Below are 19,712 nucleotides of genomic sequence, written 5' to 3' on the forward strand. Positions count from 1 at the left end.
GGAGTTGCATAATCTCATAGTCATAGGAACATGTATAAGTCATGAAGAAAGCAATAGCAACACACTAAACGATCGGGTGCTAAGCTAATGGAATGGGTCATGTCAATCATATCATTCTCCTAATAATGTGACCCCGTTAATCAAATGACAACACATGTCTATGGTTAGGAAACATAACCATCTTTGATTAACGAGCTAGTCAAGTAGAGGCATACTAGTGACGTTTAGTTTGTCTATGTATTCACACAAGTATTATGTTTCCGGATAATACAATTCTAGCATGAATAATAAACATTTATCATCATATAAGGAAATAAAATAATAACATTATTATTGCCTCTAGGGCATATTTCCTTCAGTCTCCCACTTGCACTAGAGTCAATAATCTAGATTACACAGTAATGATTCTAACACCCATGGAGCTTTGGTGCTGATCATGTTTTGCTCGTGGAAGAGGCTTAGTCAACGGGTCTGCAACATTCAGATCCGTATGTATCTTGCAAATCTCTATGTCTCCCACCTGGACTAGATCCCGGATGGAATTGAAGCGTCTCTTGATGTGCTTGGTTCTCTTGTGAAATCTGGATTCCTTTGCCAAGGCAATTGCACCAGTATTGTCACAAAAGATTTTGATTGGACCCGATGCACTAGGTATGACACCTAGATCGAATATGAACTCCTTCATCCAGACTCCTTCGTTTGTTGCTTCTGAAGCAGCTATGTACTCCGCTTCATATGTAGATCCCGCCACAACGCTTTGTTTAGAACTGCACCAACTGACAGCTCCACCGTTTAATGTAAACATGTATCCGGTTTGCGATTTAGAATCGTCCAGATCAGTGTCAAAGCTTGCATCAACGTAACCATTTACGATGAGCTCTTTGTCACCTCCATATATGAGAAACATATCCTTAGTCCTTTTCAGGTATTTCAGGATGTTCTTGACCGCTGTCCAGTGATCCACTCCTGGATTACTTTGGTACCTCCCTGCTAGACTTATAGCGAGACACACATCAGGTCTGGTACACAGCATTGCATACATGATAGAGCCTATGGCTGAAGCATAGGGAACATCTTTCATTTTCTCTCTATCTTCTGAATTGGTCGGGCATTGAGTCTTACTCAATTTCACACCTTGTAACACAGGCAAGAATCCTTTCTTTGCTTGATCCATTTTGAATTTCTTCAAAATTTTGTCAAGGTATGTGCTTTGTGAAAGTCCAATTAAGCGTCTTGATCTATCTCTATAGATCTTGATGCCCAACTCATGCACACAGAATAATCGAGCAAATGGATTTTGAATGAAAAATATTTGCAACACATGCATTTTCATTAGTTTTTGCAGACATTAGCCTAAAACTTATGGTCAAATATGCATACTGGAGAATGTGTCGGTGTATATAACGCCATGTACTTACAAACAAAGAGTGTGTTCCCTAGCCTTACTTATATCTTTCTCGAGTTAATACTTCTATGTTCAAGGTTTGCTCCCAATCTTTGGTTGGCTCTCCTCAATTGTCCAATTGACTCCATGCATCAATGGAACCATCTCTCATGGGAATCATCTCTTATGGACATAAATTCTTGATTTGCATTCTCCATTGTATGCTAGCTTGATGAAATTATCGCTGATCGAGTAAAGGATCATCGATAAATGGATTCTAATAAAACAGAAGTGTAAAATGTACATCCTAAAATAGTTAATATGACCAGAACCATTCCCTTGCTGTACTTATATATACCTCAAGTTAATAATTTTTTGTTCAAGGTTTACTTTGGAAAACAAAATTATAAATATATAAAAGATTTTTACATCTATATTACATACATTAGTAACTAAGATATCTATTATTCTATTTTTAGGGGCACGAAAAAGTTTGGGACCTAGACTGCTAAATGTATCAAAGCTCCTTTAAGACATCTTTGAAAACCAGTGTTAAAGTTTTCTGTATATTAGACATATAGCCAATTTAAGGGAGTTGTTTTCTACAGAATGCAAACATTGTAATTCCACATATTCATCAGCAAAACCAAGAAGCTAATTAATCAAATACGAGGTCCAATATTAACTTACTATCAGTTTGTTAGTATTGTTTGTTTCCTCCTGCTTCCTTATACAACATATAAAGACACATTGAAATTACCCCAAATCAACATCCTTTTTATTTTGAACAGAAAGAACCATAATAAATGAAGTGTAGCAACTGAGTTTAATTATTTTTTGCGTTGGTGCAAATAAGATTAATTACTTTTATTATAATAGCTGCGCGATTGAGTTTAATTATTCTTTGCGTTGCTGCACATAAGATTAATCTAGGCATGGAAAGTCTGCTGAATAATTATTTTTAACTGTAAGGGACATACATAAGGTGGTAATCCGCAATTCTCTTGGTACTGACTACAAATGATGGTCGCTTGCTCTCATCAGATAAATCAAACTACAACTTGTGATGGATATAGGTAGGGATATCAAAAACCAAAGTGGAGTTCAGTCTTTTTGTGCAAAGTATTCAAACCTACAAATATAATGATTTATATTTGGTAAAAATAATGCAGAAAATTTTGGAAACAATAGTATAGAAATGGAATTTTGATAAGCGCAACAGAAGCCATTCTTAAAGGCTCCAGTTTCTTAATGGATTAAGAAACTCAAGACATATGCAGGTTTATCTATATATATGGACAGCGAGATGATAGTGCTCCAGATTATGTTCTTTCAATACTGAAAACAGCAAATTGTTAGCAGTTGAACAATGACACACATGTACGGTCCATCTCCAAAAACAGCAATTCTTACAACCCAAAACCTTTCATAACCCTGCATTGACAAGTAAAATAAGCAGACACTTGATCTGCAGGAATGACATGAAAGGTTTAAGCACCGCCAGCTTGAAATGCTTACTTTCTTACAAAAAAGAAGACTGACAACTAGTAGAACTTATCTGCTTGACAATTAGAAGTGAAACAAATTCCAGCATGCTTTGCTGTTATTTTGGAAGTTAAGGAAATTGATATAGAGTTCTTTGTATTTTTAGATCAAACATGGTTCAAATCCTTATTTTGTCCCTTTCGAAATCATAGACCCACCTATCAAATTTACTATTCCCTCCGTCCCATAATATAAGAGTGTTTTTTATAGTACTATAGTATCAAAAAAGTTCTTATATTATGGGACGGAGGGAGGATCAATCACTGAACTTCAGTGATGTCTTTCTCCAAGTGAGCACCCAAGATGGCCAGAACTAATTAAACTACAAATTACATGGCCAGTTGGAAGTACTCCCTCCATTCCATAATGTACCGTGCCCACGCTTTTGGAGATTCAACTTTGACCATAAATTGGACCAATAATACATAAATCATTTTACTGAAAAATTATACCTTTGAAAACTTCTTTCGAATATGAATTCAAAGGTATCTGTTATGCTCCTGCCGCAGTCGCCCATATTGGTCAAATTTATGGTCAAAGTTGAATCTTGAAAAACGTGGGTGCACTACATTATGAAATGGAGGGAGTAATCTGCCCAAACAAAGCTACCAGATTGTGTGTACTATACAAAAATACTAGGGGCAAATAATTAAGAGCATGCAGTCTCGGTTGCTCAAAGGGGTCGCCTGCTCTTCCAACAAATATTCTGTTTTTCCCCGGGTACAGACTACCATTGGATCGCCTGCACCCACATGGAAAGAAACTAAAAATAGGGGATGAAACATAAAAACTGGAACTAGAATATGCTTTACTACTGACAAAAATAAAAAGTAAAATAGGGTTTCTAACTGATGAGGACATGACTACCTTGGATACGACCAAAAATATTGCATACATGCATATTTGTCAGGTGATTTCTAATGCAAACTATTCAATATTCTATTTATGTTATCCGGAACAAAAATACTTCACACACTTTTGTAGATATATGGTTCTACCTTTTTTTGTAGATATATTCAGATCATGTATTCAGACTTCAGAGCATGCACGTGCATGATACCAACTGCTGCATGCCTATATTTACAATCATACAGATTAAAGCAACAAATTAAGTACTCCAGAGCCAGAGGGTGTCGTCTTCTTCAGTTTAGTGGTCAGGTTGTTTGCGGTTGAGTTCGATTCAGGTCGAACCAAGAAGGTTGCTAGAGCATCTATAATATTTTAGCTTTCTTGTGATCAGCGCATTCTTTACATGCACTCTTAGTAATTATATCAGCTTATTCATTACTTCAGAGGATCAGTCTGCCACATAGAGCCCATGCCATTAGCTCGTCATATGTGAAGTCATTGTCTCGTTATTACTGCGGCAGACTAAAGCACTAACGTTTGACCACTTTGCAGAGCAGATGAATCATGGAGTTGCATGGATAATGGCCAAGTTTCTGTGGAGAAATGCTGGAGCGTTTTGAGAGTATGATTGAAGTATTGAACTTTTGACTTGGTTTCAGAGAACAATAACTTTCTGGTCGGTTTGTTGGTTTCAGAGGAACGACAGCTTTCTATTCAAGTATTCAGTTACTCTAGTGTGACCATATAATTCTAAGGTTGTTATGTTGTTATGCCGTGTGACCAACTGTTTGCATTGTGCTTGTAACTGAGATTTGTCAATTTGTGTTGTGACAACTGCATGCTCTTGGCAACGCAACAGTATGAATGAATATGTAAACTTTGATGTAATTTGTGCGTTAGACCGTGGCTGGAGAATTTCGGAAAGCCAAGTCTATTGATTTTGCCTATGCATTCTAGCCTGCAAAGCCTTGTCTCATTCAGATCTAACACATAGGAAATGCTTCAATGTTAGATCATCTATAGAATTCACAGTCTATATAATCAGTCCACCCGCATCTCGTGCAGAACTTTTTCCATATTTTTTTTCATAGAATTCACAGGCTCGAAATCTAACATCAAGAAGATACATTACACAATGAACACACAACTGGTCTCTTCATAGATAGGATACACAGCCAACATCAACTCACATACACGTGAAAACACGTGCGCCGGCAACTTGCTAAGTTATGTAAGACCAAGATCAAAGCAATGCGTAGGCGGGGAATATGAAAAAAAAAGCTATCATATATGCGATCAGCAAACTACAACAATGGCCATAACCACCTCAGCCATCTCATGGCACCACATGGACGGAGATTCTTCAACATCAGCGACTTCATGATGGCACTACCGGAATCTAGTTATATGCCGAGTGCCACGAACACTCGGCAAAGGGCCTATAACCGCCGGCAAAGCCTTTGCCGAGTGCTACACTCGGCAAAAGCCACCCGGCATACACCACTCCGGCAAACAGGAATTTGCTGTGAGCCAAGGTACGGGCACTAGGCAAATACTTTGCCGAGAGCCAAACAGTACAACTCGGCAAAATAAAGTGACTTTTACATCGGCTGGTTCCGTCAGTTGTTTGCCGAGTGTGGCTCTCGGCAAAGATGCCACAGCCAACAGCTGGGGCATGCCACTTTGCCGAGAGTTGCTCTCGGCAAAGCCGCCACAGCCAACTACCAGTGTGCCACTTTGCCGAGAGCAGCTCTCGGCAAAGATCCGTTCCCAGACAACTTTTTACTGCTTTTCCCGTGATCCCTGCCGCAAAAAATTATATACAATACACAAACAAGCATTTCAAGTCTCAATGCCTAACAAGAAACTCACATAACCATTACATAAAATAGTTCACACACCAACTTCTTTTGAGATCACAAGTTGGTAGCTCTTTAGTACAAATGCCTACTTACTAAACAATAAAGTGGTCAATGCATTTGTACGTGCGACCACAAGATAAAAGCAAGACCACAATTATCACAAACTGAAAAAGAATTATCAAGTCCTTCCATCCACTAGACCCGATAAGCCGTTTCTGGCTAGCACATCCAGTCAACCCATCCACTGAACCCACTAATTCAGATTTTCTCTTCTGCTTAAGCACATACTGATTGTAATGACACTCTGTCTTCTCTCTGCTATTGAACGAGTCGTGGGAGCTGCTTTCATAGTAAATCACTTGTTCATTGTATTCAGACCATGAATCGTAGACTTCTGGACATCTACCTCCGTACATCGCATACCACTTCATCTACAAAGATAGAGAAAAACAGTAGAGAAATAATGCAAGGTTAAAAATAGCACATCATACATAATCCACGTAAGCGTTCATCACTCATACTACAATCAAAAGCATCGCAAGTGGCAATATAAGAAGTCCATATCAACACCTACACGACTACATCACTAAATCAACGCCAAACTATCGGGGTGGACTACTCAGAGGTGTAGTCCGTGAAACCGGTGATTGTGGAGTCAGAGCACGTCGGGGCATCCCCACGGTGGAGGACCAAGCGTCGTTGGGAATGTACGTCAGTTCACTCAATGGCATCGAGTCGTCACACTCCTTACGTGATGGGGCCCTTCTTCTCCTTGGCTGGGGGATTCTTCTTGGCCAGATCCTCAAAATACTTTATTAGGATCACCCTAATAGAAGATGCATCGTCGGAGGAAGCCACAGCCACGAAATCGATCGGTGCTAACTGAAGGAAATATTCCCTAGAGGCAATAATAAAGTTGTTATTTATATTTCCTTATATCATGATAAATGTTTATTTTTAATGCTAGAACTGTATTAACCGGAAACTTAGTACATGTGTGAATACATAGACAAACCGAGTGTCACTAGTATGCCTCTACTTGACTAACTCGTTAATCAAAGATGGTTAAGTTTCCTAGCCATGGACAAGAGTTCTCATTTGATGAACAGGATCACATCATCAGAGAATGATGTGATTGACTTGACCCATCCGTTAGCTTAGCACGATGATCGTTTAGTTTATTGCTATTGCTTTCTTCATAACTTACACATGTTCCTATGACTATGAGATTATGCAACTCCCGGATACCGGAGGAACACTTAGTGTGCTATCAAACGTCACAACGTAACTGAGTGACCATAAAGATGTTGTACAGGTGTCTCCGATGGTGTTTGTTGAGTTGGCATAGATCGAGATTAGGATTTCTCACTCCGAGTATCGGAGAGGTATCTCAGGGCCCTCTCGGTAATGTACATCACTATAAGCCCTGCAAACAATGTAACTAATGACTTAGTTACATGATGTAGCATTATGGAACGAGTAAAGAGACTTGCCGGAAACGAGATTGAACTAGGTATGATGATACCGACGGTCGAATCTCGGGCAAGTAACATACCGATGACAAAGGGAACAACGTATGTTGTTATGCGGTTTGGCCGATAAAGATCTTCGTAGAATATGTAGGAACCAATATGAGCATCCAGGTTCCGCTATTAGTTACTGACCGGAGATGAGTCTCGGTCATGTCTACATAGTTCTCGAACCCGTAGTGTTCGCACGCCTAACGTTTGGTGACGATCGGTATTATGAGTTTATGTGTTTTGATGTACCGAAGGTAGTTCGGAGTCCTGGATATGATCACAGACATGACGAGGCATCTCAAAATGGTCGAGACATAAAGATCAATATATTGGATGACTATGTTTGGACTTCGGAATGGTTCCGGGTGAGTTTGGGAATTTACGGGAGTACCGGGAGGTTACCAGAACCCCCCGGGGAGTGTATAGGCCTTATTGGGCCTTAGTGGGAGAGAGGAGGAGGCGACCTAGGAGGGGGCGCCCCCCAAGCCCAATCCTAATTGGGAGGGGGGAGGCCCCCTTTCCTTCCTCCCTATCTCCTCTTTCCCTCCTCTCCTACTACTTGGAAGGGAGGAATCCTACTACCGGTGGGAGTAGGACTCCCCTAGGGCACGCCATAGAGGGCCGGCCCTTCCCCTCTTCCACTACCTATTGTATACCTTAACATGATTTTTGCAAGGGATTACAATAGTGATCTAGGAGTAAATCACTGGACAACGGTCAAAATTATCCTTAGAGGACTAAGCAAATATTTCTCGGTTATGGAGGTGATAAAAGAGTTTGTCGTAAAGAGTTACGTCGATGCAAGCTTTTTACATCGATCTAGATGACTCTAAGTCTCGATCTAAATACATATTAAAAGTGGGAGCAATTAGCTAGAGTAGCTTCGTGCAAAGCATTGTAGACATAGAAAATTTGCAAAATACATACGGCTCTGAATGTGGCAGACCCGTTGACTAAATTTCTCTCACAAGCAAAACATGATCACTCTTTGGGTGTTAATCACATAGCGATGTGAACTAGATTATTGACTCTAGTAAACCCTTTGGGTGTTAGTCACATGAAGATGTGAACTAATCACATAAAGATGTGAACTATTGGTGTTAAATCACATGACAATGTGAACTAGATTATTGACTCTAGTGCAAGTGGGAGACTGAAGGAAATATGCCCTAGAGGCAATAATAAAGTTGTTGTTTATATTTCCTTATATCATGATAAATGTTTATTATTCATGCTAGAATTGTATTAACCGGAAACTTAATACATATGTGAATACATAGACAAACATTTTGTCACTAGTTTGCCTCTACTTGACTAGCTCGTTGAATCAATGATGGTTATGTTTCCTAACCATAGACATGAGTTGTCATTTGATAAACGGGATCACATCATTAGAAGAATGATGTGATTGACTTGACCCATTCCGTTAGCTTAACACTTGATCGTTTAGTTTACTGCTATTGCTTTCTTCATGACTTATACATGTTCCTATGACTATGAGATTAAGCAACTCCCGAATACCGGAGAAACACTTTGTGTGCTACCAAACGTCACAACGTAACTGGGTGATTATAAAGGTGCTCTGCAGGTGTCTCTGATGCATGGTACTTGTTTAGTTGGCATAGTTCGAGATTAGGATTTGTCACTCTGATTATCGGAGAGGTATCTCTGGGCCCTCTCGGTAATGCACATCACTATAAGCCTTGCAAGCAATGTGACTAATGAGTTAGTTACGGGATGATGCATTACAGAACGAGTAAAGAGACTTGCCGGTAATGAGATTGAACTAGGTATTGAGATACCAACGATCGAATCTCGGGCAAGTAACATATCGATGACAGAGGGAACAACGTATGTTGTTATGCGGTTCGACCAATAAAGATCTTCGTAGAATATGTAGGAGCTAATATGGGCATCCAGGTTACGCTATTGGTTATTGACCAGAGAAGTGTCTCGGTCATGTCTACATAGTTCTCGAATCCGTAGGGTCCGCACGCTTAAACGATTGTTGACGATATAGTATTATATGAGTTATGTATGTTGGTGACCGAATGTTGTTCGGAGTTCCGGATAAGATCACGGACATGACGAGGAACTCCGGAATGGTCCGAAAATAAAGATTGATATATAGGATAATAGTGTTTGGTCTCCGGAAGGGTTCCGGAATTCACCGGAAGGGGTTCCGTATGTTTCCTGAAATGATTGGGTACGAGAACACTTTATTTGGGCCAAAGGGGAAAGCGCACAAGGTTTTTGACAAGCGCAAAAGGAAGTTTTGCGGAGTCCAGGGGCCAGACGCCAGGGTCCCTGGTGTCTGGGTCTAGACGCCAGGAACCCTGGCGTCTCGCCCTGTAGTCCGAGAAGGACTTTTGCCTTTCGGGTGAAACCGACTTTGTGGAGGCTTTTACTCCAAGTTTCGACCGCAAGGCATAACATATAAATAGAGGGGTAGGGCTAGCACCCAAGACACATCAAGAAACACCAAGCCGTGTGCCGGCAACCCCATCCCCTCTAGTTTATCCTCCGTCATAGTTTCCATAGTGCTTAGGCGAAGCCCTGCGGAAATTGTTCTTCACCAACACCGTCATCACGCCGTCGTGCTGTCGGAACTCATCTACTACTTCGCCCCTCTTACTGGATCAAGAAGGCGAGGACGCCATCGAGATGAACGTGTGCTGAACGCGGAGGTGCCGTACGTTCGGTACTTGATCGGGACGGATTGTGAAGGTGTATGACTACGTCAACCGCGTTGATAAAACGCTTCTGCTTACGGTCTATGAGGGTACATAGACAATACTCTCCCCTCTCGTTGCTATGCATCTCCATGATCTTGTGTGTGTAGAATTTTTTTTGAAATTACTACGTTCTCCAACAGTATAACGTACGATTCAAAAGAGTTTCCCCTTATTAAATGAGGAAGTGCGCTAACTTGTGGGATTAAAATTTTACTGTAATTTTTATTGGGTGTCCTCATGTTGGCGTTCTTTAATAGAAGAAAACTCCATGTGTACCACACGCTAGAGCCAAGGTTCGAACACGGATGGGCTGGCTGAATACTCAAGCGGCCAAACAATGGAGTCGTGTCTCCCTTAGGTCTCAAAATAGAACTACCATTTTTTTAGGCATACGTAGAAGCTATTTTCAGACAATGCAATGTTTTTTGTGTAGTAAATTTCTTCCAGGTCCCTAAATCTTATGTGCATGGACTAAATTGTTTGTGTAATCGCACCTATTAACCCCTCTTCGTGTGCCCATGTCCAAACTCCTCCTTCATATGGTCTCGTTCAGCTGCGACGGATGTGCCCGTAAAATTAGCAAGCCGACTCACTACCTATGAAGAGTTTGGCTTGCAACCGGGTAAGTTCTCAACGTGGTGGTGGAGGAACATCAGACCGTCCTTTGGCAAGAGCTATCATGTCCCATGAGTCCCGTCTCGAAGAACCCCACTAATCAATCGTTTTTGACATTAGAGACTCTTCTCCTACGATCCAGTTCGTCACCCGGGCAATCTGATTCATGAAAGCTAGCATTTACGTACTTCATCGCGAAGCATGAGTGGTTCAACATAGTGCATTTTTTTTAAACATAGTTCAAATTCACAACGGGCATATTCGCTAGTGGAAGCTAATTAAGATAGCATGATTCAATTGAGTAGTATTTTGCAGAAATATGAGCAAGCTTCTAGTCAGAAAGTCAATTTGAACGAGTCCTCTATTTTCTTTGGTAAGGGGTGTGAGGATGCAGAAAAGAATACCATGAAGCAGACATTGGGGACTGATTCGGAAGCACTGAATGAAAAAATATTTGGGACTTCCTACGATGGTTGGCAAGTCTAAAGATGGATGTTTCAAATATATTAGGGAAAGGGCAGGAGCAAAGGTAGCAGGTTGCAAGGGTCAGAGGTTGTCAAAAAAGGGAGGGAAGTCCTAGTTAAATCAGTACTTCAACCAACACCAACGTTTGCCATGAGTTGTTTCCAGTTCACCAAGAAATTGTGCCGGAACTTGACAAGTATCTCTTCTATATTTTGGTGGGGAGCTGAAAATGGTAAGCGGAAAGTGCATTGAGTTGCATGGGATAGAATGTGTAAGAGCAAGGGTACGGGTGGACTGGGTTTTAGAGATTTTGAAGCTTTCAACAAGGCACTTCTCGCAAAGCAAGCATGGAGACTCTTGACAACCCCTGATTCTTTGTGTGCAAAGGTGATCAAGGCTAGATATTATCCGAACTCGACGTATTTGGATGCTTCTTGTCCCAAGTTTGCCTCAATCACTTGGAAGAGCGTTGTCCATGGACGTAGTCTGTTGAGAGAAGGACTTGTGTGGAGAATAGGAGAAGGCAGGAATATTCGTGTGTGGACTGACAATTGGATACCTAGAGAGGGTCAGAGAAAGCCTATTGGGATGAAGGATAGCACAAATATAAATAATGTGGTTGATCTTCTAGACTATTTAGGCAAAGCATGGGACATGGCTGTTCTGAATCGAGCATTTTACTCAGCTGATATTGAAGATATTCACCAAGTGGTTGTAGGGGGTGCGAGGCGAAATGATTACCTTGCATGGAATTATACTAAAAATGGGTGTTTCAATGTCCGCTCCGCGTACCACCTGGAGATGCAACTTCGGGAGCAGCAGCGGGACAGCCTGACATGCTCTTCAACGGTTGTCATGATGCAAGGATGGAATGAGTTTTGGCAAAGCGAAGATCCACGTGTGGTGACTCCTAAAGAACGGCTTGGCTGTTGGAGCGGAGCTTCAAAGAAGAAATATTAAGGCAGGGATACGGTGTGCCGTTTGTAAGCGGAAAGAGACAGCTCTTCACCGGTTCTGGAGGTGTCCGTTTGCCAATAAATGCTGGAGTCTGGTGTCCGAAACTCGTGGTAATGGTTGCGACTTTATCCCAACTAAGCATATTGATTCCCAAGACAATTTGAGTCTCTGGCTTCTTGATTGGTTTGGTCGACGGGAGGGGGAGAAGGCTGTCATGATTATGACCTTATATCATATGTGCTGGCAGTAAATGCTTGTAGGGATGGGAAACAAATTGAAAAAGCTACTTCTGTGGTGAATAGAATCTGGATGCTTCTTGATGAGTGGGTGGTAGCCCATTCACCGAAGATTAGAAATGCTACGACTCCACCATAGCTTGGAGTCTACCGGATGTTGATTGGCTAAAAGTGAATGTTGATGGAGCTATGAAGAAGGAAGGAGGTTGGGCTGGTGGAGGAGTGGTTGTTCGCGACCATCATGGCATTTTCCGTGCCGGGGCCTGTCACTTTTTCCCTAATGTCACAGTTCCGGAACATGCAGAACTGTTGGCTTGCAGGCGAGGAGTCCAGCTTGCCATGGAAATTGGTGCGGAGAAGATATCCCTGGAGACAGACAATCTGGGAGTGGTACAAGTTCTTCAATATAATGATCGTGACAGGTCGCGTTTTGGCCCTCTAATTGAGGAGATCAAGGAGCTGCTCAAGGGTGTAGACGAACACCGGATGACCCGGTCTAGAAGATCAGCCAACAAGGCGGCACATAATCTGACGAGGGAAGGCTGCATGAAGAAGCGTTGTAAAATCTGGTTTAATTTTCCTCCAGTTTGTATTTGTGGTGTTATCTATAACGATGTGAACATGAGCTAAATATAATAAAAGTAGCGTTTGACCCTAAAAGAAAAAGTTCCCACACATACTTCCTCACATAATTCCTATTATTATTAGATATACCAAGCAAATGATTCGAACTACTGCCAGTCTAATTTCCCCCCAGGCCGTCCGCCCTGTATACTCTCTTTTTTTTCGAGGGTTCCCTCTAGACTCCAATTCCTCTTTAGTAAACAACTCTTTCCCATACCAGGCGCTGAGCCGCTGACGGCCTCTCTGACTGTTGTCGGAACGGGCCCCATCAGGAAATAGCGCAGCCCAGTTCCACCGAAAACCCTAGAAGTGAGCGCAGTCCTCCACACTCGCTGCCTGTTCGTTCTAGGCAAGCAGCGGCGGCGGCGCCCCTTTCGGCTCAACAGCGGGCGCACCGCTCCACCTTGCTGCCGCGGCGCCGCCCTGCTTCCAGCATCCGCCGCCGCTAATGCCGATAGAGCTATAGGGCGACTCTCCCCACAACCTCCACCCAGCCACAATGAATTCGCCTCCGCCGCAACCTAGCCTTCTCTCGCTGGTCGACGACGTCATCCGCGAGATATTGTTCCGCATCCCGCCGGATGACCCGGCGAGCATCGTCCGCGCCTCCGCCGTCTGCACCACCCTGTTCGATTTCATCTCCGACCCCGCCTTCCTTCGCGACTACCGGGCCTTCCACGGGACTCCCCCGATATTGGGCTACCTCCACAACAAATCTCAGGAGAGCCACGATGTCGCCCAATTCGTCCCCACCGGAGCCTTCTGCCCGCTCGTCTGCGAGCGCCGCGACTGGGACGCCGTCGACTCCCGCCATGGCCGCGTCCTCTTCTACACGCCCGAGGAGGAGGATACTGACTTCGTCGTTTGGTGACCCCATCACCGACAAGCAGCGGTTGATTTCCACCGGATCCGAGCTAGTGGAGATTCTTTGTGCTGGAGCAGAGGTAACCTGGATGGCCGCGGTGCTATGCGCCAAGGACGGCTGCGACCACCTGGGCTGCCATGACGGTCCCTACCTCGTGGCCTTCGTCGGCTCCAACATGGTATTTCGCCTCCGTTTACTCATCGGAGACTACTGAGTGGAGCGAGATGGTCTCGGTTGAGAATCCGAATGCCGTCGTGACGTATCCGTATCCGTTTGGCAGCGTCATCTAGGGCTGGACACGAGCCGAGCCGAGCCAAGTTAGGTCCGAGCCACGCTTTAGCTCGCTCTGGAGCGGCTCGGCTCGGCTCGGCTCGTGAAACCAACGAGCTGCATATGGGTGGCTCGGCTCGTTTTTTCACTGACTCGGTCCAGCCCGAGCGACTCGTGACGGGACGGCAAGCGACGTGGGCAGTGTGGCGGCACGGCTTCGGGAATGCAGCGGCCGACGTTGGGGAGGACTAGGAGCATAGAAGGACGTGGGGTGGGTAGCGCGCGAGCACTGGCGTGCGTGCGTGCGCTCGGCGGCGATGTCATGCCTGCGTGCGTGCGCGCCGACGACGGCATGCATAGGCGCGGCGTCCAGCGGGGTCGCGTTGTCCTGCCCCAGGTGCCCCTGCGGCATGTTGCCCAGCGCCGCCGCAACGTCACCCCCTCCTCATCTTGCTTGGAAAGAGAATGGCAGATTGATGGATGGCGTCGGAAAGAAGAAGAGATTGCAAGGAGGGAGGCTGGGGGCGACCGATGTGTGCGGCGGCGGCGGCGGGGATGGTGCTGGATGGGGTGCGTGGGTGCGTGCTGCTCGTGTAGGTCAGAGAAAAGGGGTTTGCTTTGTATTGGGCTTGGCCTGCTCGTGTAGCGCTGGGCTGCGGAATCTTAAAATTTGAGTGTGCGACGAAACGGGCCACCGAGCTGGACCGAGCGAAAACAGGCTCGGCTCAGTCGCTGAACAGGCCTATATTTCCAGCTCGGCTCGTCCTTTTTAGTTGTCGGGCCGAGCCCAGTCGGGCCGAGCTAGAACGAGCTTCGAGCCGAGCTAAAATGCTCGCTCGTACGTCCAGCCCTAGCGTCATCCATCCCTACGCCATTGAAGAGAATGGGCCCACCGCGGTTGTGGGAAAGAAAGTTTACTTCGCCGTCAAGTGGGGCTACTGGAGCATGAGAATGGTGGTGTACAATGTAGGCGAGCAGGAACTTTCACTGATTAATTTGCAGGACCAGGCGCGCGGTATACTCATGGGGGAGGAAGACGGTGCACTGGTATTTGCGGCCATGGAGGAGACTAAACTCTCTGTGTGGTCAATGGAGGCTGGTCCCAATGGAGTTGTGGCGAGGGGGCAACGCAGGGTCATCGAGCTTGAAAAGATTCTCCCTCCTCCAGCTGCCCTCCCGTGGATGGTAGGCAAACCGATAATGCTACACTTACGGGCCGCTGCTACGGACCAAGCGATACGCGCTGATGTGGAAACGTCCACGTCATCCCCACAGCCCACCCCTCTCGAGCAGAAAACAGCAGAAAAATTACTCGCGCACAACAGCCAGACCGTCCGCTCATCCCCTTTCTCTCCCGGGCGACGCGACGGCGACGGCCGACTGCTAGCGGCGGAGAGGATGTTCCCCAAGATCAGCGGCGGCGTGACATGGCGAGGGTCAGCGCGCTAAGTCGTACGCGGGCGGCGCTCACGAGCTCTTGGTCTCCGGCGGCTACGACGCGAGATCTTTGGTCTCCGGCGACGGCGGCGCGAGCTATTGGTCGTCGGCTGCGGCGGCGCGAACTCTTGGCCAGATTGTGCCACGGCGAGGTCCTCCATTTTGTCATGTCGAGCAACTAAAATCGCAAATATCCTGCATGTTGTGTGAAATTGCCCATGTCCCTTGGTTGTCTGATGATGTTACTTTTTGCTTGACAGATTCAGAGCTATGTTAGATGCGTGATGAAACAGTACCACACAAGATGCAGATTCTGATAACAAAAGCTAAACAAGCCAATATATTGTTCAATCTTGCATCATCAACACTATCATATGGTTGCCAGTGTATATCTTGTCAGGACATGTCATCTCTGCAAACAAGTGCAGACTCAATCCTTCTCTGAACATACCATCAGCTAGTGCCCTCCCTGTGAACATCTTCAGGATCCAGCAGAATTATCCAAAAGTTGTAAGCATCACCAGCAGCTGATGCAGAAAGGGCACAAAATCAAGGCAGTTCAGTAAGAAATATGTCTGTTGGAAACATCCCTATATATTGTTGTTGTTCCGTGATGTTGTACATTGTAAACATATCTCCTTATTCAGGGATTTAGTTAGCCACGACTGACTAGCACGTTCGTGCACTCATGTACTTGGTTGAGATCAATACAAAAGTGGGTTTCATCATATTCTTGCCTCTTACATTCTGTCATTGTGTTATTGAGACTGAAAGAGTATTTTCTGCTGATGTTTCTGCTAGGATCGACATGAAAGAATCACCTAATCATTTGAACTGGAACTGAAAGTGGAATCAACTAATACTTGAACCATATAACAGAGACAAATTCAAGTCCCTTGGGCCGAAACAAGATGACAAAACATAAATCCGTCTACTTTTCTAGTGCCCTGGTGCCTATCAGGTATCAGGTATTACATTAAAGTTGACAAGTTCATACAAAATATTGCATCCAACATCTTCAAACTACGTAAATCATGTCCAAACTCTGGTCCATCATATCGTCGAGCCCTTAATTTTCATCGAAGTGTAATGCTGCAGAATTAGGCACTACAGTCGATCCTTGCTGAACTTGAAACAGCATACTTGTATATTCTCCGAGAATTTGGGGCATAACCATTGTCGATGAACCTCCAAGTGATACTGTAGTTGATCCTTGGGGTGGATTTATGTTGCCATTGGTAATGCCCAAGTCAAATGATTTCTGCTCCAAAGAAAATGATAAAATTACATGGATGTTTAAGAGTTTACTAGAAATAAAAATGTGAGAAATAAGCATACCTCAGCCATGCTACTACAAGTTTGGCCATCTTGTTCCACAACATCTTGTTCTAGAATATCATCCTGTGATGATTTCCTTTTTTTATTGGACATTTTCTTTTTCAAATTCATGGAGCGAGCCTGAAATAAATACTTAGTAAGAAAACACGCACGAGTTTGGGTTATTATTTTCACAGAATAAAAAAATAATATAGGGAGAATGCCTTTTGTTCAGCTTCCTTTTGTGCAGCCTTCTTCTCTTCTTGTGCAGCCTTTTTCTTCTCCCTTAGTTCAGCTTTCTTCCTCTTTTCATTTGCTTGACGAATAAGCTTATCAACCTTGGATTCTTTTCTCAATGAAGGAGGACGTCCAGCACATCTAACAGCTATTGGACTTAGTATAGTTTTACTTGTTGTCTTCCCATCAGAAGGCGCCTCTTCCTGCAATTGATCTTTTGGTGCACTAACCTGATCCTTATTATTTTCAGAACTTGAGTTGCTAGAGTACTTAATTTTCAAGGTGCAGAGATCTTCAATCAATGAATTGCATGAATCATCTGACATGGCGCCTATCTCTGCAACTGGGTAGAAACTGTTGCACAATCTATCAAAACGATTTGCAACAGGAGTATCTTCCATGCCGCCATATGTGCATCTGATGAAGTTATGTTTTCTTTTCACATTTTTTCTCCACCAATCAAGAATGTATTGTGGAGGAACCTCCTTGATTTTCTTGTGAGTGAGCACACATAACACATGCCTGCAGAGAATCCCCCTGAACTCAAAGTGGCGACATGAACACTTAACTTCAAACTCTTCCTCACTGAATTGTACATGGTACACAATATCTTTTCTCCACCCTTTTTCTTTGTCAATCAGCACATCCTCAGTTATTTCATATGTTTCCATTGCCCCTTTTTTTTCTATTAACTTCCGATCACAATACATCTTGTGTGTTAGCTCTTCTTGAAATTCTTTGAACTTCGAATTTGTATAGATTGATTGAAATTGCTTCTCGATATCAAAGTGTGTGATGCAAGGTATGGTTGAATTGAAAGAGTTGAAATCAGCAATATTCTCCTTCTCAACTTTATCACGAAGAGCATTCTCATATTGGCTAACAAAATGCTTCAATGTAGTTTTTGCATTAACATACCCATCGAAGAAGGCATTCATACTCTCACTACGTTGTGTAGTAGACATACCTGCCCAAAAGGCATCTTTCACAAATGCTGGAACCCATCGGTGCCTATGGCGGTAAAGCCCTTTAAGCCATTCGTTATCACCAAGATCATACTTCTCAAGCATATGCATCCAAGCAACTTCAAACTCTGTAATTGTTAATGAATCATAAACTGCCTTGCCAATAGCAGCCTTAATGTGATCATACTCATCATATCCACCAAACTTCTTGGGTATCTTTTTCATTATATGCCACAAACACCATCTATATCGAGATTCTGGAAAAACTCTTTCCACACCATTCTGAATTGCTTTTGCTTGATCGGTTACAATAGCTTTTAGATGGAGATTTGACATACATGTGAGCCATGCTTGAAATAACCAAACAAATGTTTCGGTATCTTCATTTGATAATAGAGCACATCCAAGAAAAACTGATTGTCCATGATGATTCACTCCGACAAAACAAGCAAAAGGCATATCATATTTGTTCGTCAAATATGTTGTGTCAAAACTAACGACATCATGAAAAGAGTCATACACTGCTCTACTTCTTGCATCAGCCCAAAAGACATTCCTTAGTCGAGATTCATCATCAAGGTCCATGACACTGAAAAAATTTGGGTTGTCGGATTGCATCTTGACAAAATAATCACGAACCGCTTCAGCATCACCTCTGCCAAGTTTCAACCTTCTTGTTTTCTCTAGAAAATTGCGAGCATTCTTCTCACCAAAAGTTAGGTTCTCATGACCATTTGCTTCCACAACAAAAGAATTGAAGTTCTTGTTTACTCGAATTCCAGCCCGGTCATTCAGCTCAAGCCTTCGCTTCACATGGAAGTCTAACTTTTGATTGCATCTGAATAACCGAGACTTGTGTGGACTTAATGTATGATTATGATCTAAAATGACAGTTGAAAGATGAAACTTCCCATCAGGACCACGGGTAATATTGATTTTAGCTTTACATCCTAACCCGGTTGTTGGATTTGGTTTCAACATATTTCTTGATCTGGACTGAGTCTTACCATACCGAGAGCACGAAAGTGTAAGATACTTCAGCTGTCCATTATCATCATTGTTTGAGCTTCTTCTTGCCACACCAAAGCCCTTTGCTTTAGCGTAGTTGTTGTAGTACTCTCGCACCTCATTCTCAGTATCAAAGGTCATCCCCAATTTAGGGTCTCCAAGTAAGGCATCTGGTTGAGCTTCACCAAGGTCATTTTCAAGTTCCACATTGCTTTCATTCCGTTGCTTATTGGTGTCATCATCGCTTGAAATCGACATGTCACTTGATTCTTGAACACCACCAGTTCCATCATCCATTTCTATAAATCAAGAAAACTTTAAACATTATTATTGTTCAAAGGCAATATAACTAAACTGATAAGGGATGGTAACATATTGTAGATTCAGAGACATGTAGATTCAGAGGCATGCAGATTCAGAGGCATGTAGATTCAGAAGCTTGTAGATTCAGAGGCATGTAGATTCAGAGAGAAGAAAGGAATATAAGAATCGATCAACATACAGTAACATCGACCGCACGGTCAAGAAAAGCTAGATAAAAGGTGCAGATATTGAACATAACGAAATATTGGGGCAAAACCCTCACCTCCTCTAGTCCCCGAGCTCGCCTAGGCACACAAGAGCTCCACCCCCAGCGTCGTCCACGTTGTCGAAGCTTTGACGGTGAGCAGCTGCGACGACAACAGCTGTTGAAACGAAAAAAATCAATCGTAATCTGATCGAGAAAAGTTAGATGGAAGATGCAAAGATTGAACAATGTTGGGGCAAGAACCTCACCTCCTTCAGTCCTCAAGCTTCGACGGTGACCGGCTGCCACGACA

General features: G+C 43.6%; 2 protein-coding genes across 2 annotated transcripts; one reads left to right on the forward strand and one right to left on the reverse strand.

Moving 5' to 3' along the window:
- The first annotated feature begins 13,067 nt into the window (after positions 1-13,067).
- Positions 13,068-16,078, forward strand: LOC125554182 (uncharacterized). The gene is made up of 4 exons (XM_087520913.1): positions 13,068-13,543; positions 13,575-13,835; positions 14,525-15,516; positions 15,625-16,078. The coding sequence occupies exons 1-3, from the start codon at positions 13,292-13,294 to the stop codon at positions 15,374-15,376; spliced, it is 1,365 nt and encodes a 454-aa protein (XP_087377039.1). The 5' UTR covers positions 13,068-13,291; the 3' UTR covers positions 15,377-15,516; positions 15,625-16,078.
- Positions 15,818-19,188, reverse strand: LOC125554181 (protein FAR1-RELATED SEQUENCE 6-like). The gene is made up of 4 exons (XM_087520914.1): positions 16,906-19,188; positions 16,703-16,822; positions 16,553-16,625; positions 15,818-15,891 (listed from the first exon to the last, which is right to left on the reverse strand). Exons 1-4 carry the CDS (start codon positions 19,186-19,188, stop codon positions 15,818-15,820), a joined length of 2,550 nt encoding a protein of 849 aa, XP_087377040.1.
- Between the last annotated feature and the right edge of the window lie 524 nt (positions 19,189-19,712).

This window comes from Triticum urartu, chromosome 4A (genome assembly GCF_056163025.1).
Source record: "Triticum urartu cultivar PI428250 chromosome 4A, HENAU_Tu73, whole genome shotgun sequence".
Taxonomy (NCBI): Eukaryota; Viridiplantae; Streptophyta; class Magnoliopsida; order Poales; family Poaceae; genus Triticum; species Triticum urartu.

Bases quoted from the DNA above. Each gene is read 5' to 3' on its own strand.
- LOC125554181 (XM_087520914.1), bottom strand. From the start codon at position 19,188: ATGGATGATGGAACTGGTGGTGTTCAAGAATCAAGTGACATGTCGATT. The intron at 16,823-16,905 runs GCATTCTCCCTA...TATTTATTTCAG, and splicing joins AAAAGGAAGCTGAACAAAAG to GCTCGCTCCATGAATTTGAA. The intron at 16,626-16,702 runs GTATGCTTATTT...TCTTTGGAGCAG, and splicing joins CTTGTAGTAGCATGGCTGAG to AAATCATTTGACTTGGGCAT.
- LOC125554182 (XM_087520913.1), top strand. From the start codon at position 13,292: ATGAATTCGCCTCCGCCGCAACCTAGCCTTCTCTCGCTGGTCGACGAC. The intron at 13,544-13,574 runs ACCGGAGCCTTC...TCGTCTGCGAGC, and splicing joins ATGTCGCCCAATTCGTCCCC to GCCGCGACTGGGACGCCGTC. The intron at 13,836-14,524 runs GTATTTCGCCTC...CTGCTCGTGTAG, and splicing joins CCTTCGTCGGCTCCAACATG to GTCAGAGAAAAGGGGTTTGC.